This window comes from Falco rusticolus, chromosome 1, assembly GCF_015220075.1.
Source record: "Falco rusticolus isolate bFalRus1 chromosome 1, bFalRus1.pri, whole genome shotgun sequence".
NCBI lineage: Eukaryota > Metazoa > Chordata > Aves > Falconiformes > Falconidae > Falco > Falco rusticolus.
The window spans coordinates 122795910-122823531 of record NC_051187.1 but is presented as its reverse complement, the minus strand read 5'-3'; the positions used below and the strand labels follow the sequence as shown (position 1 = coordinate 122823531).

The window sequence follows — 27622 nt, the reverse complement described above, 5'->3', positions numbered from 1 at the left end:
CTCCCGAAGTGGGGGTTTGCCCTCTTTTGGGCAGAGGGGCTATTTGAGCTGGAGGTCATGCTCTCCCGTTACTACCATTACTCGCAACTGATTTTCTGTGGGTTGCAACACCTTATCGGTTTGTGTCCTCTTGGCCAGAACTTTCTCACTTGGAGGCTTCTTTCTGGGTAATTGAGGTAACGGTGTTCTTTGTTTCCCAAGGTTGCCTGGAAGTCCTTTCGTTCATCAGTTTTAACTGCTTGAGAGGGTGGGTCAGTTTGACCTAAACTTTGTGCACATACTTGTTTAACATATTGTTAAACACTAAATCAGAGGTCGGTAATTTGAGAGTTAAGGCAGCAACATTACCAGTTCAAGAGGAGGTACAGAGCAGAATCTAAAAGCATTTCTGTACTTACATAAAGTATGTTCAAATGCACGTGTATTTGTGTAGTCAAACTAGTATTACCAAACTGTAATTTTTCCTATAATTTTTAATTTTGAAGATATTCAGTGATTTATTTTAAGTATGTATTAATAAAATCTGTTTAAAGGCTATGTGAGAAAAGTTGCAACAAAGTTAATTTTCAGGCCATCCTGGAATCATTAAAACTTCTTTTTTAAAAAATACATGGTCTGTACAAAGACATTTGACTGTATATCCGGGAGAGTTTTATTCAGGCTATGAATCTTTAGGTGTTCAATGCTTTTGTGCCTCTAAAGAGTGTCTGTGCTTTAACTTAGCAAAATTTTTCCTGATCTTTGTTTCTATTAATAAAGAATATTCTGTCAAGTGGAAATGGTGGGTGATCCATACCGGTGACCTGTGAAAGGGAAGTGAAATCTCCTCTTTTATGTCCAGAGAAATACATTCAACTATTCTGTGCAGTTACCTAGTAGTATATTCAAGCATGAGGTTTTGCAACCATAAGTGCTAATTTTTTCTCATTTTTCTGAATCTGTCTATTGCACCCTTTGAGAAACTTATGTCTGCATAGTGCATAACTCCCATTTTTCAAAGTTCACCATGTCTAAGTTTTGAAATAAGCTCTTGGATGGTTCTCCATTGTAAGAGTTTTTTCCCTAGCTCAGTATGAAGACTACAGAGCTGTATGCATCTTCTCTGATTGTATCTCTACATCCTTCTTCTGTGAGCAGACTTTTAAACAAAATGCTTCATTGCACATCTGTTGTCTTTTTACAGGTGATGTATCACCCATCAGCATGTCTCCCATCAGTCAGTCACAGTTTATTCCACTTGGGGAAATCCTTTGCCTGGCCATCTCAGCAATGAACTCTGCCCGAAAACAAGTCACACAAGAAGCACTAATGGAGCACCTAACAACCTGCTTCCCAGGTAACTGGACATTAATAAATCATTGGTCAGATGGGTGCATGTCTGTTAAAGAATCTCTACTCCCTACCCAAAAGGTTGCTAATCTTTTTGGCTTTCTTAAAAGAGGGAGTTTCAATGTTGGGTAGTCTGTTTTTCTTCACTCTTCCAGATGGGAATATTTATTAATCCCGAGGTGCTACCCAAAAGTGAAAGGAAGCTGTAGGGTTCTAATCTTACAACGTTTTCTTTGTTTTTAAACATACAGAGAATTGAGTTCTCTTTTACAGGGCTATTCATTTGAGATGCATTTTGCAGGGTTAATTCCTGATTTTTTGTAAATACTAAAAAAATTACTTGAGGTACTAAGCAGCGAACTATATTGACCTGTTTCATTTTTTCAGGCTGGTATCAGAATAAGCTTGTTTGTGATTTTTCTCATAAAATAACCTTCTTTATCATCATAGTCAAAAGAGTTTTAAGACTTCTTTAGTTGTTACAGAGAACAAAAGCGTATGTCACAGCCAGAGTAGACGTATTCCACCTTGTGGCTTTCAAGCCAGTTGTAAACTAACTTGTGAAAGCTCTGTTGACATCGGTCAACCAGTTCAAGTGTCATCATCCAGTCTCAGTCTCCACAGAGATAACCTCATGGAGGTCTCTGTGTAGAGCACTCTCTTAAAGAGCAGGTTTCCCACATACTGCACGTCTTCCTCCTAGAACAGGCTCTCAAAACTAGTGTGGCCTGATGCAAGTAGTAGAGTCCAATGATGATGATATGCCTGTTTCATGGAGAGGTTATATTTAAACTGAAAGGATGTTGTCAGCCTGGTTTCCAGGGGTTTTCAGAGCCTTCTTGGATGCAGCTGTGGCTTTTGGTTTCTGTACTGCCCTTTCTTGAAAAAAATTTTAAATCGATTTATTTATTTTAACTTGACAACTCACTCCACAACCAAAAGGTTTGGAGAACCAGATACACTTGCTGTGTTCATAAATGCTGGTGTACTGTTCAGAAGATACTCTTTCCAGCATTTGATAATATTTATTAAATGGTAAAATAAAAATATCTTGGCTTAGAGATACTGTAACATTAAAAAAAAAAAAAAAAAAAGGAAACCTATATTAAGAATGTACTCTTTAATATGCTGCTTCCATAGTGGCACTCTGTATCTGGAGTTGGTGAACCATGCAAAATGCATCTTGTAGAAGCATCTAAAAGTGTGGTGTGAAAGCGTTGGGCAGAGCTTTACTGCTTAAGAGAGCACAACTTTTTCACTTCTGCTTTGCATGCTCCTGGGCAAGATATTTAACGCTTCTGTGCCTGAGTTTGCAATTTTCTAAAATAGTTGAGAAACTTCTCTATTGTACCTCTTTTACAGCTGTGAAAAGCAGCTAATTAAAAATGTTTCAGTAGGAAAACTACTGATTCATCTGTCTCATCTAGGCAGCCTAACCATAGCCATGTTTTGATATCTTACAGTATTTTTGCTTACATTTCAGAGCACGAGTTACTTAAAGCCTCGAAGGTTATAGGGATTTTGCTGTAACTGGTACTAAATTCTGAGATTTTAAAGTAAAATTCTGGATTGAGAGCTGTGTTTGGAATAAACAGTTCTGTCTGACATTTAATAATTACACTTTGGGAAAAAATACTGCAAGTATATTTTGTAAATGCTGGCTTTCTGTCCCAATTTGTGGTTTTGTTTATTAGAGTTGGGTTTTTTTTCCAGTATACTTGGCTAATTTTGGAGATAGTAATAGAAGTTGTAAGAGTAGAATGCAAAAAAGGCAAAGTTCACAATTATAATTCCAGTTTAATGTGTTTTGATTATTTTTGGCCAAGTTGTGTTTTCTATATAACTATATACTAGAAGAATTCCACAGATTGCAAGTATTTTTCCAATTATTCTATCTGTTTTTATATAAATATTATTGTGTGATGGAAATGATAATTTATTGATGGCATCCCTTGGGTTTCCTGTAAGCATGATTATCAGTTGACTTGGTGTGTTGTTCTATTCTTGCTAGACAGAACCATACATCAAAAATAATTCAACAGGCTGGATTATTTTGTAGACTTTGCTCGGAAGAAGCCTGAGGCAAGTTAGCACACAGTCTCTTGCTGCCTTTTTTTTACCACTAGCCATGAACGTGTGTGTGTTACTGAAGTCTGAGTTTAAAAAAAGGAGAGCCTTTTTTTCCTACCTCACTTCCCAAAACGTAAAGAAAATTACTGGGGGGGCAGCGGGGAATAATCCATCTTTTGTTCAGATTTTTTCCCTCTCTAGGAAAATGCCTTTCTCTCACATAGCAAAAATACATGTTCTCTCAGTGTGTGAGGATTATCCAAAATTTTGTCCTTTCCAATAAACAGAACCTCTTCTTGTGCTGAATGATTATTTTTCCTTTGTCTGCTCAAACTTTCTCATAAATCAGCTGTGGCTTTTTGAGCCCTTGTATTCACTTTAGCTATTTTAAAATACCTGATGTCCTCCCATGTTCTGATACTTTATTTTTCCTAATTAGGTGCTGATGCGCTGAGAGGGAAGAGAGCATTACCATTGTAGATGTATCTCGTTGTCACGTAACCTCTCTTTATCTCACCCTGTAGCAGCACTTGTCTGCCTATGTTGTTTTGTGTTTTGATGAACAGATGCTTCACTGCATTTCATGGCATGTATAGATTTCCTAAAACCCCAGATGCTATTCTCAAACAGCCTAAGAATAATAAACCTTTTTCCTCAGTACAGGGTCTTACACTTGCAGGCTAGCCCTCCAGTTTGCTGAGCCATTGTGCAGGCATAAATCTGGGCCATGGCTCTATCTGAAATAAGGTATGCTAATTATTTATAACATCACATAGCAACCACTCCACATCCTTAACTAGTATTTCATGAGCCAATCAGAGTATTTCTTTTATCCCTTGTTAAGCCTTGGCATCAGCTCAGGAGAAAATAATTTTAGCAGATTTAACACCATTTAAATACTACTTCAGATGTATTTTTCATGAGTTTATTGAAGAAGTTTGTAATGATAATGCACTTCTTATTTGTGGCTTTTGTTATTTGTCAGGTTTTTAAAAGAGCAAGAGGGCTCCTGCTGCACGTGCTCCCATTATTCTAACTTAGAATTAAACAATGAGATGTTCGTATGGTCCCACTTTGTAATTTATTGATCGTGGTTTAAATCCTGTACATTAAATGTAAATCTTCAAAATCCAGTATAAGGAGCTAAGAATATAACCTCTGTTCCTGTGTTTGGCAGCCAGACCCTCTTATCTGTATGAACCTGGCTGAAGAAAACATCAAGCCTTAGTCTATGCTGCTTTTAGTAAGGATTTTTTTTCTTTTTTTTTCCCCTCCCCCTTGATTTTGTCCATGTACTTACTAAAATAATTTTAAGGTGTTCAAAATTTCAGTGTAGAAAATACATGTGTGTTGGACTAGGTTGCTTTTGAAACAAAGTTTACTGAAAGCTGGCAAATTCCTCTGACATTCACTTTCATAACTGTTCACTCTTTAAATATGTGAAATGTCTGTGTAGCACTTAAGTGTCTTAGATTAACTGAGTTCACTCTAGGTCAGTGTTCTTTGTGAGCAGCAAACAAGACATAATCTTCTGTCTGGAAGCTCAGTGGATGGCATAGTAGACTCTCTTGAGATGCAGAAAATGTACATGTCTGATGATGCAGTGTCCAGACAGTTTCTGCTTTTGAATTATTAAACCACTACATAATCTTAAATTTAACACCACTGCTGTCATGCAGTATTTTATATGCTAGAGCCTCTAAACTACTGGTTTTTTTCCTCTTGTTCCTGTTTAATGGAGGAGGGGAGACCATAAGGAGATTTCTGAATGCAGTGGGGTAAGTTACATATAGATATGATGTGGGCAGGTTGCTCTAAAGAGAAAAGGCTTGAGAAAGCTGGGAAATGTGTGTTTAAATAGCAACAATAGGAGCCAGAGTAGTGTCATTGCTCCCGTCCATCAGGCGGGAAAGCCTAATGTAGCTTTGGATCTGTTTGTACTTTTGTGAGTATCTGAAAGAGATCTGAACAAAACCCATAGCTGGCATTAGCTGGCAATGCTGAGCTCCAAAGATCTGCATCCGCCATCATCACTGCTGGCTTAGTGAACCAGAGGGATCTACCGTACGCTGGGAGTGATAAAAGTGATAGTCTCCAGCTCCAGAGAAGGCGGCTGACAATTAACTTTACAGCATCATTGACTGCCCAGGCACGCTATTATTTTATTTTTTTCTTGGTGTTTATCTGCACATTCCCTATTCACAGGACTTAATCAATGAATGTGACTACTGTGCATCCGGTGTTTAGAGACTCATTTACCCAACACATTTCAGTCATTATGGTTTACTGGGTGAAAAATACATACTATTGTTTTTCCCATGTATTTGGAGCGCATTTTTGCCTAAGTCAGTGTAAAACGTCAGAAGATCTATTTCAGTTTCTTTTCCTAACTTTCCTGTAAACTCCCAGGAGAATGCTTTCCTCTCTTTTCTGTTCCAATGTTTTTGAAACAGTATGTTACGAAAAGTCTTTAAGTAAAATAAGGATGAAGAACCAACCGAGTTCTTGCAGACGAAGATAGGTGTGTGTTGAGGTATTTACGTGTAAGCTCGTGGAAAATGCAATGGATTGGTCAGGTTGTTTATGTAGAGGCAGGAAGAGAGGCTGGCTGCAGCACAGCAAATGCATCTCAGTTGGACCAGGATTGGATCATGCAGTGCATTTTCAACACAGGATGGAGAAGCACATGAGCTTGAGTTTGGCGTCATCCACTACTTGTAGTGGTGCAAGGCATAATGTAAAAGGGGTGGTGTACAAGCAGACATAGCAACTCCACCGCAGGAAGGAAGAGGTTAGATGATGACCACTGGTTGTTGCAGGAATTAAAATCACTCTTTGTGTTCCTGTGCTTTAGTGAAAGATCATGTGGAGGGCAGCCTGCTCTCCAGTTGCCTCTGCCTCACAATCCCGGGGAAGCTCAGCATATTGTTTCCTTCAGTCCAGAGATACTTAGGACTCTGGGCTAGGGAGGGGTAGTCCTTTTTTTCCACAGCACTCCAGATTTCTGCCTTTCCCATCTGTTGCTATTTCTGACATGCTTGCTCATGCAGCAATTCAGGAGGTCTTCGTTACTCTCTAGGACACCCACGTGAAAAGGGGATAAAATGCATATTCATGATTCTTCATTTATTCATGATTCTTTCATTTGCATATTCTTTCCAATTTTCAAGTCTCATTTATTCTCTCAAATTTTATCTTTTCTTTACCTCCTTTACTTACTGTGTCTGGACGGGCCCCAGTCTTTCAGCTCTGTGGACAATGCATGAAATACATTTACTGCCCCCGTGTACTTCATCCCTGACACCTTCTCTGTTGTAACTGCTTTCACTCATGTGTCCGTGTTATTCCTAACACTCTGCTGTTTCCATAGCAAGATTTTTAGTTACAGATGCTACTGGATGTGAGCGGTACGGTCATGTCTCTAAATTCAAACAGCATTCAAAACTAGACATAAGAATACTTACTATGTTGCCTGCAACCCAGTAGCAAGGAAGAGTGTGAGTCAAGGAGTTGGTACAACTTCTCTATTCCTTGTCGCTAGTCTTCTGACGGGGTGTTGGGCATAGTGCCAGAACCCTTGCTGTCATCTTCATGTTTGCTAACACAAGGAGATCAGTGAGCTTGCAGGCTTCAGCATTTGACATGTGGGAGAAGAGTTGGTGACCAGACACTATATGCTACTGAAGATACTGTGTTTGTGGCAGGTACACCTGGTTGAGATTTTTACTCGAAGTATTTTTGTAAAAAGCATATACTTTGCTGAAATGTTTTTGCATGCGTGATTCCATGGGATTTCTGCTCTTGAAAATAGTCAGAGATTGACTTGACAAGGCCCTGACCAACCTGATCTAAGCTGGCCTGGCTATGAGTAGGGGTGTTGACCAGATGACTTAAGGATGTCCCTTCCAACCTAAGGTACTCTCTGATAATTATTTTTTTTTCCTAAATCAGTTTTGTTGAAAAGCAAACTAAGGCCCTGAGTAAACAAAATTAACTTTTTTAGTTCAAAATAGACCATCCAAACTTTTGAAAAAAAATCTCTAGTTTTAAAAATGTAAACCAGGTCAGTACCAAGCATTAAGTTAAAAGTAAAATACATTTTAGTTCAAAAAAATGTATTGATTGAAGATAGCTATTTCCACTGAAAATTTTGAAGGATTTTTATTTCTTATTCAGCATAAGCAGATTTTTTTACACTAGCTTGTGAACTAAATTTCTTGTTTCCTTATTTCTGGGTGGAACTTATTCCTATGCACAGCATGCTAACTTGGGATTTTGTCTAATAAAGTATTGAAGACTTGGTCCTGCACCACTGAACCCAGCAGGAGTACTGGCAGTGAGAAGGACCGTGCTCACAATGCCAAGTCCAACATGTGGCTACTGTGGCATTGATGCAGTGTCGTCATACTTGTCCCTCTTTCAGTATGTGATACGTGCATTTAGGTAGCGTCCCTCACATCTCACATGGAAGGCAGGCAACTCTGAGAAGCACATTTTTAGGAGCTAAACCTGTAACTTGCAGCATCGTGGAAGAGTCTGTTTGGGCAAGATGAACTATGTCATTGAAGGGGTGTCTTTTTTAGAGCAGCTGATGTAGTTGAAACATGTTTTAACGAGAGAACAAGTCAGTTCAGTCAGGTTTGTGATAAAGGGGTAGTTTGGGGGAATGCTTTTTTTCTGTGTAGTGTTCTTCTGTGGAAAAACAACTTAGGCATGCAAAGTGACAAATAACCACTGTTTTATACATGACGGGGCATTATAAGAAATAGTTCTGGTGAACTGGGATGTAAATATTTGGTTGGAAGAAGAATAAAAGTGAAATGTTTCCCCTGACACCCTTTGATTTCCAGTGATTTCATCTTGTAGCTTAAGGTCACCTGTGCAACAGAAGTGACGAGAAGTTCCTTTTTCTTCTTTTTTTTTCCTTCCTTTTTTTTTTAACACTCCATTAATGGCCTCCTTTCTATTTAATTAATAATTGATATATTTGAAGTGTAGGAGATAAGTGGAAAAACAAACAGACAAGAGAATGCCTAACAAAGTGCTTTACTGGAGTTGTTTGTTCAGCATATTCCGGCTTGCACATTGGAAAAAAGCTTTTTATTGGGGAGGGGGGAACCAGAGGGTCCTGCACGGTTTTATGCACTCCCTGATATGTGTTTCCTGTCATTTCTAGGAGTTCCAACACCCAGTCCAGAAATCCTTCGACATACCTTGAATATGCTTGTACGGGAGAGGAAAATATATCCAACTCCGGATGGTTATTTCATTGTAACCCCGCAAACGTACTTTATAACACCATCTCTCATAAGAACTAACAGTAAATGGTACCATTTGGATGAGAGGATACCTGATAGGTCTCAGTGTACCTCTCCGCAACAAGGAACTATAACTCCCTCCACCTCGGGATGCGTCAGGGACCGAACACTACCCAAAAACCACTGCGACTCCTGCCATTGTTGCAGAGAAGACATGCACAGCATGCATGCATCTACCCTACAGAGGAAATCAGCAAAAGACTGTAAAGACTCATACTGTCCTCCTTCGTTATGTCAGGTCCCACCTACTGAGAAAAGTAAAAGTACTGTCAATTTTTCCTACAAAGCAGAGACGCTCACAAAGCCTAAGGATGTAGAAAAGCAGTCTAAGAAATTTGGACTCAAATTATTCCGATTAAGTTTTAAGAAGGACAAGACAAAACAGTTGGCAAATTTCTCTGCCCAGTTTCCTCCAGAGGAGTGGCCGCTAAGGGACGAGGACACCCCTACCACTATACCTAGAGAGGTAGAAATGGAGATTATCAGGCGCATTAACCCAGACTTGACTGTGGAAAATGTCATGAGGCACACTGCACTAATGAAGAAACTTGAAGAAGAAAAAGCTCAACGAAGCAAAGCAGGATCTTCAGCTCACCACAGTGGACGAAGTAAAAAGAGCAGGAATCACAGAAAGTCTCATGGGAAGTCGAGGTCACACAGCAAGACTCGGGTGTCCAAAGGAGACCCATCAGATGGCTCTCATTTGGATATACCTGCTGAAAGGGAGTATGAGTTCTATGATCCCTTGACTCGATCCCCACGGGAAGGCTGTTTTATAATAGAACACAAGGGAGATAATTTTATCATGCACAGCAATCCTAACATGATTGAATCTCACTTTCCAATGACACCTGAGTGGGATGTGTCTGGTGAGCTGGCCAAAAGAAGAACTGAAATGCCTTTCCCTGAACCTTCCAGGGGAAGCTCCCACTCCAAGGTCCATCGGAGCCACAGCCATACACAGGACAGAAGATCGAGGAATGAGCGGTCCAGTAAGGCTAAAGAAAGGTCTAGATCCATGGATAACTCCAAGGGACCTCTGGGCTCGGCTGCTCTAGGCACACCTGAAGATATTGGTGAAGGCTGTAGCCCAGATGACCAAACAACTAGCCAAACTTACATTGACGATAGTACCTTAAGGCCATCTCAGTCGCTCAGTCATCAAAGGGCTCTGATTTCATCTGCAAGCTACAAAGAGACTTGCATCCCTGAAATAGCTAGTGGCACTGTAGAAACCCCCAGTTCTTGTAGCCTGTTGGAGCAAAGCAAGCCTACAGAGAATTTGCCATCGTATAGCGAGCTCAACTCCTGCACAGCAAAATCTGCAGTCGATGACTATTTTCAGTGCAACACATCCAGTGAGACTGTGCTTACTGCTCCATCGCCACTGGGAAAGAATAAAGAGGATCATGATACGCTGACGGGGACAGATGGGCTCAAAAAAATGACTCCCACAGAAAGACAGTCTCAACATATCGCTAGGGAGCCTGGGGTGCACAAAGAGGAGTCCCCAAAGGGCCCAAGCAGCAGTTCAGCGGTCGCTGGCCAAACTCCAGAGGTGATTGCAAATGGGCGGCTGGTTCAACACCATAGCACTGAATCAAGCAGCCTTGATAAAAGGAAAGAAATATTTAGCAAGGATACGCTCTTTAAACCTCTGCACAACACTCTTTCGGTGAATAGTTACCATAAGTCTAGCACACCCCTGCTAAAGCCCCATCAGAAGCCCCCCTCTGACACCTTGCCAGTCAGATGTGAGAAACTTGAGCAAGCGATGGTAACCTCAGTCGCACAAGTCATGCCTGTTTCGCAGAGACAGCAAGAGACAACTGGGAACCAGGAGGCCTCCTTTGACTACTACAACGTGTCTGATGATGATGACTCAGAGGAAGGAACCAACAAAAACGCTGAGGAAGAAAAGAACAGGGATGATGTTGGCACGATGCAGTGGCTCCTAGAGAGAGAAAAGGAGAGGGATCTACAGCGAAAGTTTGAGAAGAACCTTACTCTTCTCACCCCAAAGGAGACAGAAAGTAGTAACAACCAGAGAGCCACCCACTCGGCCCGCCTGGACAGCATGGACAGCAGCAGCATTACTGTGGACAGCGGGTTCAACTCTCCACGGTAGGACTGTCACATTCATTGCAGCTTTACAGACTAGAAAGTTCCGTTTATAGCTCTGTGTGTGTGTGATATTGGTGACAGAACGTAGGGCTGTATTAAACAATTTCACACGTTTTCAGACTGTTTTCTACAGCTCTGGAATCTGCTATTCAGATGTGGGGGCTTCCTACCATACCATGAGCAACCAATGACCATTTGCGGCATTGACTCTGTATTAGTTCTTTTTCTGTTTGCTGAAAACATCCCTGTATCCTTTTTTTTTTTTCTTTTTTTTTCTGTGTTAAACGTACGTTTGCCTTTAGAGTAGAAGGGATGAGCACCTGCATACTCCCCCCCTCCCCTTCCCTTTCCCTCTAAGATATCATCAAGACTAATTGGAAGACTAGACATGACTAGGTGGCATAATCTTTGGCTCAGACAAAAAAAAAGTCAAAATATGATGATTGTTTTGGGGTTGGGCTTTTTTGTCTGTTTTCTTCAAAAATTCTGGAAGTGTATCTATCACCATTCCAAACTGGTGAGACTGGGACAGCCTCTCCCCCTGCAAGGCTGAAAGTGCTCAGGATGTTTGAACTTCAGAAGTGACCCAGCGCTGCATCAGCAGAGAGAGGAGTGCCTGGCCTCAGATACTTGGGAAAAGAGTCCAGATATCTGCGTGTGGTGGTGCTGGTTAGTCATTTCTGTTCCAGGGGTCTCAGACACCGTGGAAGTCTCGGTGTGCTAGGAGTCTTGCAGGCGTAGGGAGGACAGAGTTGCTGGTGTGTTCCCTGTCCTGGGGAGTTCACAACCTTAATTCCGGGTTAAGAACCCTTCACTCGAGCCACCTTCTTTCTCCCTCTGACCTTTGGCAGTCCTAGATCCCTGCTGGAATGGAGCTTGACTGGTTTTGTTTGCCCTGGATAGCAACCCATCAGAGTTCAGAACAATGACTCTTAAGAACACAGAAATAATTTACAATAGTAGTTCTCTTATAGTGTCTTACTTAAGTTTAAATTATTTATTGCCTGTGTTTAAAAATAAAACCTCCAAGACTGGATTTGTATTAGGTGAAAGAAAATGGGATTTGGTTTTTTTTTTATTGGTGGTGTGTCATCATTTCCCTGTGCCCCCCTCAAGCCCTCGCCCCATAAAAGGTGTTCTTATTCCTCACAATTACTTATTTTTCTTTTCAAATATGTAGCAAAGGCTCTCAGGAAGGCATGTGAAGGATTTCCTGCTCTTACACAGGACTAAATTTCATTTTCAGTTAAAGTCATGTCACTCTGGAATAAATTCCTTTGGATTTGATGGCTACTCCCACTTGATGTCAATGACAAAGCAGCAGTTACTGGGCCTGCTGCAGCGTGCAGTGATTATCAACTAGAGCAAGCTTTTAACATATGTGTAATTTTTCTGGATAAAATATTTGAAAAATAATTTGAGTGAATTATACCATTTACACCGAGTCCAGCATAAAAAAGAAACCTAAAAAGGTTTTGAATTTGTTCCTGTTATTGATTGTTCTGCAGATGCTTGGCATTTTTCTTGCACACAGATGTTGTAAGAGGCTACTTGCGCTGTCCTTTTTAAAATGTATTTTCTTTTAGTTGAAGTGCTATACTTGCAGTCAGTTTTTGTGGGGGAGCATACGGTAGTGCTTGCTTCTTGCTCAGCCTGTCTTACTCCACAGCGTGCATTTCACCTCCAGGATAGGATGTCAACAGGATAAAAATCAGTTCTTGGACTGCTTGTATGCCAGCTGCATATCAAGCTTGCGTTTCTGGTTAATGCAAAGGCAGACATTTCCTCTCCTAATTATTTACAGAAAAGCTAAAATTTCTGTTGATGTTAATCTTAAACTTGGCTAGCAAGAGGACACAACATGGCAAGCATACTGGATTTAGTGCTGCTATACCACTTTATTTAGATCAAAAAGGAAACAGATAAGCAGCTTTTAATAATGATTGTGTTCCATACATCCCTTTTTTATTATTTTACTGTTTACTTATTAAGAAACGTCTGGGGTTTGGGAAGGCCACATAAAGTAAGCTTTTTTAAAAAAAATAATCAACATTCTGTAGGGTTTTCTTGTGTATTTGTTTTATAAGACCAGTATATAGTCTGTATATTTCAAAGGCGCTTTCACAAGCTTTGCATCAAGATGATTAAATTGGATGCTTTTGCTGAGTTTTGGTCACTCCTTGGTATAAGTCTATAAAAATAAATTGAGCTGAGGGTGAATTCAGCCCTTTGTCTGTAATTACCATGCTGTTATTACTTTCCTACCTTATAATGAAAAATGTACTCCCCAGCCCTTTTCCAGGAAATACAAAAAGGCCATCCAGCATCCATCTGGTAAGATTCACCTAGATCTGACAGTGTCCGTTAGCAGATGCCTGGGGAAGAATGTAAGAGCAGGATGTGCATGTAGTGATAGTTCTCAGGTATATTCTTCTAGCCTCCGCTGATGGTGTAACTCTCGACTTCCTGAGGTGTGGTAGTATCTTTTTATTTAAACTGAAGTGTGCAGTGTTGCTTGGGGAATCAAAATTACCTGTTCCACACTGTGAAAGAAGTATATTTCTAAAGTGTGACAAGGGGCATTTAGAAAATAAAAAAACAGGACGTAGTTAAAAAGATTTGCAATGGTCATTTACCAAAAGCTTATTGTGTGCAAAATTCGTGAACACATCACCATTGAGAAAACAGCCTCACAGTATTTTGTTCTTTGCTTTTATGCAAGTTGTATATAGCAGATGTTAGCTGTCAACAGTAATTTTATTCCTTTATTTTTAAAGCTTATATAATACTGCTGCTCTTTTGTCACCTAAAGAAAAGGCTAATTTTGGCATTATGCTGCATGGAAAATTCTCACTGCAGTCTTTGTGTATACGTGTTGCAATGGTCAGTTTGTAATATCAGAATTGAAAATGTTTGAAGATCTGGAATTGGTGGTCCCGTAAAGAATGATACAATACTGAACGATCTCTAAAAAACAAAGGTTGCATCTATTTTTGTTAAAGAGCAGAGGGAGAGGAATCAAAAAAAAAAGAGCAACAGAAGTGCCCTGTGCAGCATTGCAGCTTACAGAGATCTCTTACTATGTGTGTCACCCGCCGTAGCTGTTCGGAACTATTGACAATAAAGCGATAGTTGGCAGAAGATGGTCAGTGCCATTTTGATCAATTTAAAAGATCTGTGGGAGTTCTAAAAGCATCATTGGTTTTCCAGATTCAGTCAGGTTAAGATGATTTAAATCAGCCCTACGACTAAACAAGGTGTTTCTTCCTTCCCCTGTGCCATGCAGTGACACATTTCTCCCCTGCCACGTCCAAAGCTGTGCATTCCTACTCTTCCCCTGATGCTAGCACTAATCTTTTTTGTTTGTTTGTTGTTTTTTTGTTTTTTGGTTTTTTTTTCATAGGGCTAGTATTTAACTGAGAGCGATCCCTGATCTGCTGGCTGCAAGGCTCAGCTTAGGGAAGCAGCAGGAACATGTGGCAGGGTCAGGTCACACAAGGCAGGCAAGAGCTGCCCCTTTCAGTAGCAGGTAAATTTAGGTTGACTTTAAACTGACTGTGAAACTCTCTCATTAGTATCTTTGTTTCTAGTGCTTATTTAACAAACCCATTCAGTCCTCTAAACGTACTCTGTAAACATCTCCATAGCAAGTGGTGATGTCATTTTGCAAAGCAGCAGAGATACAGGTGAAGGATACATAACCAGCGGCCACATGGCTATTTGAAAACCAGATCTCTCTCTGCACGGGAACACCTTATTTGGAGATCAAAAGTTTTTAAAATTGAAAAGCAAACAAAAACAGTAGTAGTGGTAAATCTAGCCTTAGCATATCTTGGCTGAGGTTTAAAGAACTGTAGACTAAAATACAGGCTTTTCTGCGTTTATAATGAGATGTACCATTAAAAGGCTTTAGTCCTTAAAAGTGCTAAGTGTCCTGTCACTCCCGTGGATAAACCCTGTTAGAACTAAAGGAGTATTGTCCGTTTTGTGAATGAAATAGCAGCACTAGTTGTTTAGGGCGTGATCACAGACCAGGCAGTTGAGATTTCTCAGCGTCTTGTAGGTTGCGGTTGTCTCGGCTGCAAAGCAAAATTGAAGTGTTGTGCTTAGAAACACTGTGGGTTTAATGTAAAGGAGCATTTTTTGTTGATATTTTGTGTACGAAGACATAGGTAGAACAGGAGACAACAGGGGAAGCTGTGTTACATGATTGCTGTCCTAGCTCTGCCTAGTTACAGAGCTGATTTGATGAACTTACTTCATGCAAAAAGGCACCAGTCAGGAAAGAAAATCACCATGCTCCATGTGCAAGATGGAAGCTATTTCCTCGGTTGAAAAATCCAGATGCTTAATACTGGTTCAGCTTACAGTTTGTGTGACAGCTTCAGCTCTGCTTAGTGCTATACCTGTGTTACAGTATGGTGACTGCTGAGTACCTCTGGCACCCGTTTTTGGAGGAGCTGTATGCGTACCATCAAATGAGATGGTTCATTGAGGTGACATTCCCTACAAACACAGGAAGCCTGTTATAAAACACTCTATTCTCCTTTCCTGTCTGGTCATAGATATATGGGCATGTCATATATGAGTGTGTATATATATTTCTTTTCCGTTCTAGACTCGTGAGAGCCGGCATCCAACACTTCAAGTATTGTTTGAAAGCAACAGGCGTCAGAACCCTGCTCTGAGCCCTGCACATGGTGGCGCAGGCCCAACATTCAACTTCCGAGCCACTGCAGACCCACCAACAAGTGAAGCTGAGAAACTGCAGAAACCTGCTAACTGCCTGCAAGCTTCTGTCACTAGTGTCTGACAGCCGTCCTGCCTCAGATCTTTCTGTCTCATCCTATACAGCAAAGTTTACGACACTGGGACTGACGTTTACATCTTTGGGGAAAAACAGAAAAAGCATCTCAACCACAGTTTTAGTGTATACTTAAACTGTGCTGCTATATAGACTAGGGGCAACAAAGAAATCTTTATTTCAAGGTATTGCTTTTCACATTTGCGGCTCTGTAGCAACAGAATAGCAGTAGGGATAATATGTACACTTTTTGCTTCACTTAATTGTAACTGAGCACATATATGAAAGTCTAGACACTGTAAGTGTAATCTGCATTTTCAATGTCCATGCAGTTGCCAACTTCATTTTAAAAAAATGCCACAGATGTGTGATGCCCCTGGTCAGAGGCTAAACTCTGCTGCAGAGTTGATCGTTTTTTACTTCAAAAACTGAGCCACTGCTGAAAGTAACCAGCCAGGATCACCATGAGGAAAAACAATGCCAAACATGACAAGTGATGACCTCAGCTCTATCTGTGAATTATTAGTACGAATCAGTCATTTTCACTGTGCGTTTTTGTGACACAATTTTGCAAATACCCGTTTAAGTGAGTAAAAAGAGGTTTGGGTTTTGGTTTGGTTTGGTTTTTTCTAAGAGTGGAGGGTGGGGAAGGGAGGTGGCTTTCTCCTCTTGTGTTTCAAAAGTATGAGAGATGTTTACTTACTGAGACTTGCTAATTGACCTTCCGTAGTCACAAATAAGGAGGTGGGCCTTTGCGTAGAGGGGGGAGTGGGGAGGGAAGGGAAAGTTATAACTGTCATGGAGCCACAACTTGGAGTGACACAAAATATAACAAATGTCTTCAGTATAAATCAAGTATTTACAAAAGATTATCTAATTCTTGTGTCACTTCTGGTATTGCAACTTGCCGTTAATATAGGAATCAGGATAACTAATTTCTTGGAACAAAAATATTCTTTATGATATAGGTGACAAGTATGGCCTGAAGAATTGATTTCTTTCTAGTGGAAGGACATAAATCTATTTTATGTAGCTTATTAAATAGAGTGCCTAAATTAGGCTATTAAAAATAGCATACATTGTAGTGATTATCAGAGAACAAAATTTAGAGAATTATAAACTTCTGGCCTTTTTATTCAGTGGATGTTACTGGCAATTTAGCACGTTATGGACATGTCTAGTTTCTAGAAATTAAATGTGTCCACATGGTTGGCAGTAGAAATCTGAATTCTGTAGGTATGGTATATCCTAATTGCTCTCCCCTAAACTGTTACTCCAAAGTAATTAGTGCCGTGCTAATTACTGCAGAGTAACTTCTAAGGATAGTTAAACTCCAAGAGTAATGTTTAGGTATAGGGTCACATTCTGCTCTGTTACTCATGCAGCCTGGTAGTGCAACAAACTGACTACAAATCTAACACTTTTTTTTTTACTCTTTTTTTTTCTTTACATCAGAACAGACAAATTGGTGGAAGAATAATAAAGATGCTAAAATGTTCAACAGCCCAAATTGTTGCATAGAAAAGGGACGTTTACATTGTCTAGCTCTTGTAGTACACAGGTATGAAACCCAACTGTACATATTAAAAACCAGTAGTTTCATCAGGTTCTGGTGACATGTGTTACTCTGTACACAAAGTCATTTGAGCTTCACTCGTGTTCTTTATTGTCATCAGAAGTCTTTACTGAAGATTAAGCCTTATGTTACACAGTTGGTTATAGTTCATTTACTTACAAAACAGCTTTCTAACTCTAGACACAATCAGTTTGCAGTTCTGTCAAGAACCCAGTCAATGCACGGGTCTGTTTTCCTTGGTTTCAGTGTATAATTTCCATTTCATAGGAGCAATAAGACCTTTCAGTGCACATAAAGGAAATTATTGTGCTTTTGGTTGGTTATCAAAGTCACTTGGCCTTTAGCCTTCTGCCTTATCATACCCTCCAAGATGTGCTCTAATTACCATATAATGCTTTGCATGATGCATCTTCTTATTCAGTATGTAACTCCAGCCATACTTATTCCATGCGAACTGTAGAGTCAGAGTTTTTGTGGGGAATTGTCATATACTATGCAGTGGCTGACTGTGATTTTGTTTCTGAGATGAGCTCTGACATCAGTAGTATGTATCAATTCAGTAAATAAAAATGTCGAAATGATGAAAAAAATTACAGTGATGATCTGAAGTACTAACAGCAGTATTAAAATGTGAACAGCAAAAACAAATTTCACCTTTGGGGGAAGTATTTGTTTGTCATAAACTAATCAGAATTTATGCAGGCAGCTGGTTGTACAGAAGACATAATTCCAACGAAATACGATAGTATATATCTACAAACTGTATAGTATGTTATTTCCTAAAGTTCCCAGAGACCAGCAGACAACATAAATGTCATATTAATGTTGACATGGCATTGTACCAATATTAATGTGACTCTTGGAATATGGAATGTAAACAGAAGTTTCAAATAGAAACGTTCTAATGTTGAATTCTTTTTTATTTTTTTTTTCTTTCCTTTTTTTCCTTTTAAAATCAACAATGGAATATAAGGAAATTCCATCTTGAGGTTCTGGTAACAAAACCACGAGAGTGGAGCTTGAGTGCTTTATGTCACCCTAATCCTTTGATGAAATCATAGCCTTGTATTACATGGTTGCTTATCTATCATTCTTCTTCTAATGTATCAATTTAAAGGTTTACAGAGTTAGATTAGGTTGAATCTGTGTTGTGTTCAACTGTAAAGGGTCAACACAAATCTGTCGGCATTTTGCACACTTGATATGTATTATTATAATACAACATGTTACTTTTATGGTAATTTTTTTTACACATATAACTACCTCCATGAATTTGATGAAATGCAGCAACATGAAAAGTGTATTGTACAAAGCAAGGTTAAAAACTTTGAAGCATTAGGTCATGGCGTTCTCTTGTGTGTCAATGCTTGCGTATAAAGTCATCATGTTTCCATTGCCACAATTTCCTTCTACAATATTAACAATCTGGCTTTCAGATGAGTCACTTAAAGACTTTGACAGGGCTGCATGATTGGGATAAAAGTGAAAGGGAGGCTGAAACCTTGCATCCTCTCCCCAGTTACTGCTAAAATTTCTGCCTGGTAGAACTTGAAAAATGTATTTGTAATTTAGCAAATTAGGAACATCTACAGTCTGTGAAATATGATTGACAGTTTGGGGTTTAACAGAAGACACTCTGGGTATTTTCTTGGCAGCCTTCAAATACTTCGGGCCCTATTCTGCCTCCATCTTTGTCAACATATCAGGTCATGGTTTCTCTGAACTGGCAAGGGTGTTAAATCAGCTCTTCCTTTAATGATACGCACTCTGTTCTCTGTGTGCATCTGAAACACTTGCTCCTATAGAAATTACCAACAGCCTTTTAACTGACTTTGCCGGGAGCAGTATTAGGGTCCCTGCTCAAGGTATGTGCCTATTGTTCAAGGAACGTGGGCAAATTTCCAAGAAAAATTAAGCTGGCTTTTGAAAAGTAGCCAGCTGCAACAAGCCACCTTTCAAGAGGGAAGAAGGAAAGAATTTTCCAAAAACCAAAGGAAGAAAGTGGCAGTTGAACCTAAGCAGATCACATTTATATACAAATCCCAATTTATGAACACCTCTTTCAGCAAACCTAGTACCATTATCCTGATGCAAATTAATATACAATCATCAGTTGAGCTAATTTTGCCGTTTTAAAAATTTCAGTTTAAAATTAGTAAGACATCATTAGCCATTTGACTCTTTGCACCACCGTAAAACGTCCGTTGTACGCGAAACGATGTTCACTCGACTTTAAGAAGCAAAATGTATTGGAAAACAAATATTTTAATGAAAACCATGGCCTAAGCGCTTGCCAGCCATAGCTGTTTTTAGAAAAGAGAACAAGCAAACGGGTACTCGGAGGCCGTCATGAACACAGATAATACTTTGCGTTTAAGTCATGCCTTTTTGCCCAAGGGCCTCGGAGCGCTCGAGGTGGTACCAGCTGAGCCTCGGGAGCCTGTGAGGTGGGCAGAGTTCCCTGACCCTAGCTGGTGTCCAGGCACATTGGAAAAAACAAAGGCTAAGAGTCTGCAGACTTAATTTATTAACCAGTTGCTTTCGTTACTGGAGTCAGTTTAATAGTTAACCAAAGTGCTTATGGTTTATACTCTGAAGTTATTAGTTTGATGCGTTGGGTTTGAGTAGGAAGGGAAACTACTCTGTGGTCCTGCAGAGACTCTTGGATTAGCAGTGCCAAAACCAACCCAAGTTTTCAGTCATATCAGTACTGCCAGCGATGGTTTTGGAAACCGTTACTTTAATTAAAGATTTGTTTTTCGAATACATTTTGCAGAGCTTTTCCCAATGCAGTCGTTCAAATTCTCGTGCTGAGAAAGCAAATAGCTCTCCCAATCTGGTATCACACCTACAGTTTACAATTCTCTTTGCTCTTCTGAAGAAAACTGTACAGTATTAGAGAGAAAAGTTCTATTTTTTACTAATTCTTTAAAAATAAAAAAAGAAGGTATATATCTAAAATGTTCCCCCCAGCATAAGTAAAGTGCATCCTTACTGCATGAGAGGCATGCAGTGGACCCACCGAAAGCCAAGCTGGTGCTAGAAGAAAACGGGACTCTCACGCTTCTTTTATAGCGGCGCTCTAAAAGTCAATTTCAGTTACGCGGGTGTAAATCTGGCGTAACGCCCCTGGTCTCCCGCGGATCTGACGGAGATGGGAACGGGTCGTTCAAACTCCATTGAAGCTCAGTTCTGAGCTGAGGGTTTCCGTGGTCCTCCCCCGCCCCCCACCCCCCGACCCCGAGACACTAAACGCAGAGAAGGAGCAGGAGGCCACAGGCAGGCACCTGGCTCTGGAAGGGCAGCCTGGGTTGATCCCCGGCCAAACGCGCAGCCGCCCGGCCGGGATGCTGGATGCTGACGGCCAGCACCCCTTCCCACCGCGGAAGGGCTGTTTGCCGGGTGGTGGGCTGCCCCCGTGTCGTCTAGCGCTTCGAGCCACCCAAAGGATACCCACCCAGAAGTATGAAAGGGCCCTTGGAGTAATTGGCGCAGATGTTACTTTTATATGTGGAGGAGATTTACGTTTGAAGGGATCATAATTCTGCAGGTAATTTTCCGTGAGTGACTGAATGTGGCTGTTGCATTAGGTTTAAATGAGTTAATAAATGCAAGTGGGACTTACTGTATGTTAGAAGGGAGTTTTGCAGCCAAGACTGCCTTGTATAAATGTGTTTGCACTGAAAAAAAAAATAAAAAAATTACTTGGTCTCTGGTTGCTGTAAAGGTCATCCAAGATGGATGTTCTGTTTATATTGTATAGTATTTCATATGAAATAATTGCAGTTCATGAAATGTCTTCCCTAACGTTACTGATTTATAACAGCACATTTGTAACATGGTTTTTATTGTGTCAGTGTACCATATTGTAAATGATGATTACTTGTCATGCTTAGTATAATAATTTAAAGGAAAAAAAAGGACAGGGATTTTTGTAAGTCTATATTTGAAAGTCCCTCCATATGGTAATATTGTGTTCATGTTGTTTATGTAGTGTTGTGTGAAATATCCATTTTGGATCGTGTTACTTTTTAAGATATTAAATAACATTTGGTTATATGTTTTAAGTGGATTCTTTGCACCCATCGATGGTCTTTAGAGAAAATACATACATTTCCATTTAACACACTCCCTCTCTCCTTCACTTAGGAAACCTTGCACAGAAAACCAGGAATCTCAGAAAAACAAGGGTCATAACAGCTTGCTGTGTTCGAGTAGGCTTTGTAAAAGGTCTCTGAGCTGTTCTAGCTAAGAGCGCAAAGGAGAAAATTCACCGATTGTGAAACATCCCGGTTTGGACTGGACGTGAAGGTGCTGGCTGCAGGGCGAACGTGAATCCCCGCTGAATGCCTGAGCGCCCAGCTGAGATCCACCTGAGCTCCAGGGAATGAGAAATCCATTAAGAGCATCCTGACGCCAAGAGCAACAGGTGTCAGGTCCCTCTTTTCCTCTCCTCTCCATCCTCAGCAGCCAAAGGAGGACCTGGTGCACACATCCAAGAGAAGGGGCTCTAGCAAGGAGTTTTTTCACATTCTTCAAAGAATTACTTTCTTTTTCCATGCCGTGACAGCAGCTGATTGGAAAGGCTGAAGTGGACGATGTAACTTGCAGGTGCCGTTTTCCTGCCCTCTGGCACCACCTGGAAGAAAGTTTTGAGGAGGTTTAGGCTCCAAGAGCTTTGCCAGAGTTTTGACTTGAGAACTACTGTTTGCCAAGGTCGGCTGTGAGTATTTATGACAGAAAAACCACAGCAGCGTCCGTTGGAAGTAGGTGCCGTCATAAGCACCTTGGCTTGTCACCTCTTAGCAGCACATACTAATACTGTGCTGTTCACAGTCCTTGCTGGTTCCCCTTCATCCATCTGCTCCCTTTGGGTGATTCATCTCCTTGAAATTGTGCATTTTGAATTACAGGGAGAAAAAAGGCAAAGCCAGGCAAGCTGTGGTTAGGGCTGTGTGCCAGCACCAATCTAGTGCCTTGCACTGGCAAAGCCACTTTCGGATGGTGGCCAGAATGAGACTTCCAAGGCCTTTTCAGTATTGCTGGAGAAGTCTGCAAGCCCTTCCCTCCTCATGGAGAGCTTTGTTCCTGGTGGTGGGCTTGTATTTTAGGTTATAGATTAGGCTGATAGTTAACCTAGAAAAAAACTACTCTTGTCCAAACCCATCACCCCTTGCACTTTAAAACTTGCTTAGAAACCGGGCTTGAATTCTTTTTATACTTAATTCTGCTGTCAGGTGAACTGAAGATCTGAAGCAAGTGACATCTTTTTGCTGAAACGTGGCCTGTAACATACATGAAACGTCCAGGGCTGCTGCTTGGCTGAACAACTATTCTCTGGCTGTTGGACTGTGCCTTTCTGCTGAGAGCGCTGAGTCAAAACAGCAGACTTTCATCCTTTTGTACCTACAGTTACCTTACATCTATAAGGTGACATTTTTGAAAGTTCTCCCTTCTTGCCAGGCTTTCTCTCCATCAGCCTCTCAGCTGTTTCTTTAGATTCTGTTGTTTTCCTCCCAACATTTTCTATAACATCCTCCTTCCATTTTATCTTTTTTTCCATCTCAGCATCCCCTCCTTTTTGACATTCATTCTCTTTCAGGTTGGGGTTTTTTCCACGCATTAGTTGCCGTGAAATGGCCTCTGCCCCTTTTCTCACTCTCCCGTCTCAAAATGTCATCCTAATCCTGTAGTGTCTTTTCCCCCTTTTCCATGACTTTCTCTTTTTCGCTCTCCCTGCTCATCAGAAAGACCCCAAGAGGAGAAAGGGTGCTCAGCTGCTTCAGGAGGGGTGCTCCTGTCAGCATTTCCCTTCAAGCCATGCTGTTGCAGGTTTGTGATTTTAAAAAAGTTGAGGAGTGTAAATATGCCCCCACTTTTAGTCCTTCTGTTCTTTTCCTCCTTTTGACAGCTGCTCCTGTTTTTTACTTCTCTCTCTGCTTGGAGGGCTAAAAGAGGAGACCTGAACCCCTGTTCTGGCCCTTTTGTTTGGATTTTTTTTGCATCCCTCTCCTCTCATCCCTTTGCTTGTTGCTGGTGAAATCGAACTGGCTGTCTAGGAAGTGCCAAGGAGGGCAAGTGAAGAAGTAGCAGCCTCCAATGCATTCAGACTTTGCAGCGGTTGGTGAGAAAACAAGCTGGAGCCAGTGGCGTCTCCCGTGGGCGCAGGCTTCCCTCGTGCAGCACTGAAAGGGCACTGGTGCCGCACTGGTGCTTTAGCTCCGAGTGGGGCTGTGCTCCGGCCAGGCCTCGCCGAGCTGCAGCCCCCACTGGAGAGCAGTTGGCGCGGGGGGGCTGCACTGCCGGCTGATGAAACTCCTGCGCTGGGGATGCGCTGCAGGAGCACAGCCACAGAATTGCGGCCCTTTTGGGTCCTGTCACCTGGGGGTTCGGAAAATTAAGGACCTAGGCAATTGATTTTGCAGAGCAGCTTATGCATCAAAAGAATTTGAACGCAAACCACATCCCATGACCCATGTACCTGGGGCCTGCCATCACTACGTAGCTGTGGTCTCCACCGTGCCCGCACCGCTATGCACGTGCCACCGGGTAGTGACAGCCAGGAGCAGCCATCAAGGTTGCAAACTAGAGAACTCACAAGTGCAAACCTCAGAGCTGGGAGTGCCTTAGGGTCGTGGGCAGTGACTGGGACGGGGACAGCAGAGAAGGGCATGTGCCACGGCATGATGGCATGCTGCCCCTGTCCCTGCGGCGGGGCCCCCTCCTCCCCCGGCAGTGCTGCTCTACAGCTGGTTGCGAGCCCACCCCAGTCGCCTTGAACCAACCCCCCAGTCTCAGTCCCTCCCTGGCAAGCCGTGGGGCACCAGCCCCTTGCCCCCAGCACGGGGAGGCCGTGGGGGGAGAGGCTCTTCTCTGTCCAGTTCAGCGCTCGTCTCTGGCTCGGGACCAAAGCGGACCTGCCAGAGAAGTCCTATTTAGCATCCAGCTGCCGCAGTTTGATGTGCTTCTGCTGGACGTCAGCTGGTGATGGTTTTCAGATGCTTGTAACCCGGCCAGCCCTAACTCTCACCTAAGGCATGGCCCTGGCAGAGCTGCTCCGTTAAACAGTCACCACTTCTTTCTTTTTTCCTTTCTTTTTTTTTTTTTTTTTTCACCTAGACAATGCAGTATATTTTTTTTCTTTCCTTCTAAAGGAGTGCTGAGGCACCTTGCCTGAAATTTCCCAGGGAACTCTGGGTTGAGGCAAAGGTCTCGCCGTCAGCCAAAGCGTGTGGCAGAAGCGTGGGTCAGGGGAGCACCGCGAGGAGGAGAGGGGCAGGGGCCGCGTTTGCCGTCCCGGTGCAAGGACACAAAGCCACCCCAGTGCCCAGCCCAAAGGCAAGAGGTGCAGAGCCCACCGAGGGACGCCCATCAAAGCCCAGGCTGCCTGCCTTGTCCCGTGGAGGGGCAGGACACGGCCAGCCCACACAGTAGGAGAGGAAACCCATCAGCTCCTCCGCTCTGCTGTCCCCAAGTAGTCGCCAGCAGACCCTAGAGATTTATGATTCATTCATGACCAAGAAACTCGAGAGTCCTGAGACCTAAGGCAGCCAATCTATTTACTGTTCCTCTTTAAAGGCAGACCCTTCACCTGTTACAGTTTTATTATTACCTATAACCCAGTATGGAGAGACAGGATTTCTCATGCTTCGCTGTTAAAAAGCAGATAACGGTTTCACCAAATCAGAGCTTGTACAGAAAAAAACCAAAATGAGAAACACGCTTATTTTTGAAGAGAGAAGTAAAAAAAAAGAAAAATCCCAGAAAACCAAAATCTTGCATGACAAACAGTTTTGAAAAGCACTTTCGCTGCATTTAGAACATTCGCCTGGAGACGAGTGGACTTTCCTTGAACCAGAAACTAATAAAAGGTTATTGCCTTAAAATATTTAGACCATTGCCGATTTCAGAACTGTTTGTCTTTTTAAAAATGAGCCGCTTGGGATGCTGCTGAGGAGGAAACTGCCTTTTTGACACCAGCTTAGTAGCAGGGCTAACGGATCATCAGGTCCAGCCAGGCGGGACCACCAGCCTCAGCCTCAAGGGCAGAGCGACCGAGTTAGTTCCACGGGTCAGGCTTTGTAGCCTGAGTGTTGCCATTTATTTTTTGGTAAAAAGAAAATAATCTCTGGACTACACTGACATGTAGCGTGTGAATTCTGTGTCTCATGAGTGCTGCCTTGTGCTGTGGCTAATGCAGAACGGTGGTGCAACCCTGGCACGGGTCTCCATGAACAGATGGGGCAGCAGGTGACCAGCTTCTGCCCAGGTTACTTCCAAACTGGAGTCTGCAATTTGAGGGGAAGGGAAGGAAGGTGGATGCTTTTCCCCAGAAGGAGAACAAGGGAACTGGAGTATCGGGGCTTAAAAACTTGAGAGATTTCATTAAAACAAAGAGGAAAACTCAAAAGAGGGCAGGGAAACGTAAGGATGTGTGCACTTTAGTAGCAGGGGAGTCACTGTTGGGACCAGCAGTTTGAGAGGAAAGATGCCAACTCAAGACAGAATTAAAAAGTCTTCACATTACATGGAGGTTGCAGGACTGGGGGCTCCCAAAAACCAGCTGAGGTGGGGAACTACATGTGCCTGCCTTCACAGTTTATACAGATGTAAAATAAAGACCAACCAATACTGGAATATTCTGACATGTGCCTGTGGTAGCGCTGTAGGGACGGGGTGTCCCCGCATGATGCCCAGCCAGGCGCCGGGGTGCTGTGCACCCAGGGGTGCCCCATGCACAGGTGGGGTGGGATCCTGGAAGAAGCCCTGGGGAAAGGAATGGAGAGGGATCCAGGCACAATGGCTCTCCTTACTCCTGCTTAACTCCTGGCCTGAGGAACAACTTGTTATCCTTCATGCTTTATGCTGGAACCAGGCACAGCCTGCAAAACTGGCGAGGTGCTTGGTGCTCCTGGTGGTATTCCCCTCCGCTCAGGCGGTTCCTGAAAACACAAGTCATAATTCCTTGTCTCAACTCATCAGCCTTCCCCCTCCCTGTGTGCACAAGAGGTTTCTGCTCGTGAAGGTTTTCTTCACCCTCAAGGCTCCCACGTTCATCTTGGAATTAAAACCTTCTCCCTTCTTTCCCTCTCTTCCTGTTGTACGTGCAATAACTTGCTGTTTGTTCCCTTGCAAAGGCTGCAGAGCACCTCCAAGTTTAGTTTGCGTCCAAAAAACCATCTCCTCTCTCCAGCAGGAGAAGGTCCGTGATGCATCCCAGATGTTTGTAGTCACCAGGCACAACAGGTTACGGGAGGGAGATGGATAAGCCGCAAGCAATTGCTCCTCCTTCTGCCCCTTCTCAGAGGCAGGGAAGTTTTGGTGCTGACTCTATTGACCCCACTGGTATAGGGAACCTTTTAAACATCACTTGGAGGCATCTGTTTCTAGCTGTGGTTGTCATGGGGAACTGAAAAGAGGATGCAGAACAGTTTCACATCATCGTGTAACATTCATCTTATGTCTTCTCTTTAGTTACCTACTGCCAACTCCAAATTAGCCCATTCCTGTCCCTTGGAGCAGAAGAAGAGCGCTGTCTGGGACCGTCTCTGCCCTGCAGCTGCTGTCTGTGTGCTCAGTACAGCCTCGAGCTGCCTTCGTGGCTCGCTCTGGTTGTCTCCTTTTTCCCACCCTTGCAGGATTTTTGGCAAGGACCGCTTTCTGAGCCTGGGTTTGTTACCGGCCGCCTGGGGCCCTCCTGCCTGGCTGAGGCCCTGGATGCTGAGCCTGTTGTAAGAGAAATTATTCAGTTTTAGGATGGGGGGTGGGGGTGGGGGGTGGGGTGGTGGTGTATGAAAGCTGTTAGACAACCTGTGCTGCGCTGACTACCTATGCCCAGGCACAGAGGTGCGGTGAATGGCTATTTCCCATGGGGAAGCTGCCCACCTGCTGTATTAGTTGGCATTGCTAGCTAGGACGGCACTGTTGGGGCTGTCACTACCCACGCTGGTGACAAACAGCAAGGCTAGTGGGGGGTGAGGGAGAAAGAGAGCTCTTTTTACGTAGAAAATTTCCCATGCTTCATCAACACCATGCTGGAAATAAGGCCAACGAAAATAAGGTGGGGTTTTTTTTTTCCAGAAAGAAGTGGCTGAAATACTCAGCCTTACAGAGACAGGCAAAGAGCTGAGCAGTTCTTCGCTAGAGATTTTTTTTCTTTTTACTTAGAGGTTGAAAGTGGTAAAGACCTCGTCCACCCTGCCGTGCTATCAGCAGCCCCGAATGAGACGCTGTTGTGCTCAGCTCCCCAGAAAGATTATTGTATGCCAGAGCTTAATGTTAGCAAAAGCCATCCTTTCCTATGGACAAGGCGAAAAAAACCCCAAACGAGCCATCTATAGCCATGTGCGTCAAGAGATTTTTCTCTTAAATAGTCCATAGAATTCACAGCGGGAAAGAGAT

The 27622-nt window shown here is 42.4% G+C and overlaps 1 protein-coding gene across 3 annotated transcripts in view; it reads left to right on the top strand.

Annotated features, from left to right (window-relative positions):
- STOX2 (storkhead box 2) overlaps positions 1-21280 on the top strand; it is a 77093-nt gene extending 55813 nt beyond the window's left edge. For 2 of the 3 annotated variants that reach the window (XM_037398972.1, XM_037398985.1), the window contains exons 2-4: positions 1184-1336; positions 8576-10841; positions 15460-21280. In XM_037398972.1, coding sequence (XP_037254869.1) covers positions 1184-1336; positions 8576-10841; positions 15460-15529 — 2489 coding nt within the window. In that variant the 3' untranslated portion in view covers positions 15530-21280. Of the gene's footprint in view, positions 1-1183; positions 1337-8575; positions 14371-15459 lie in introns of all 3 variants that reach the window. The other variant, XR_005106039.1, reaches the window with a different exon arrangement.
- The last annotated feature ends 6342 nt before the right edge of the window (positions 21281-27622 follow it).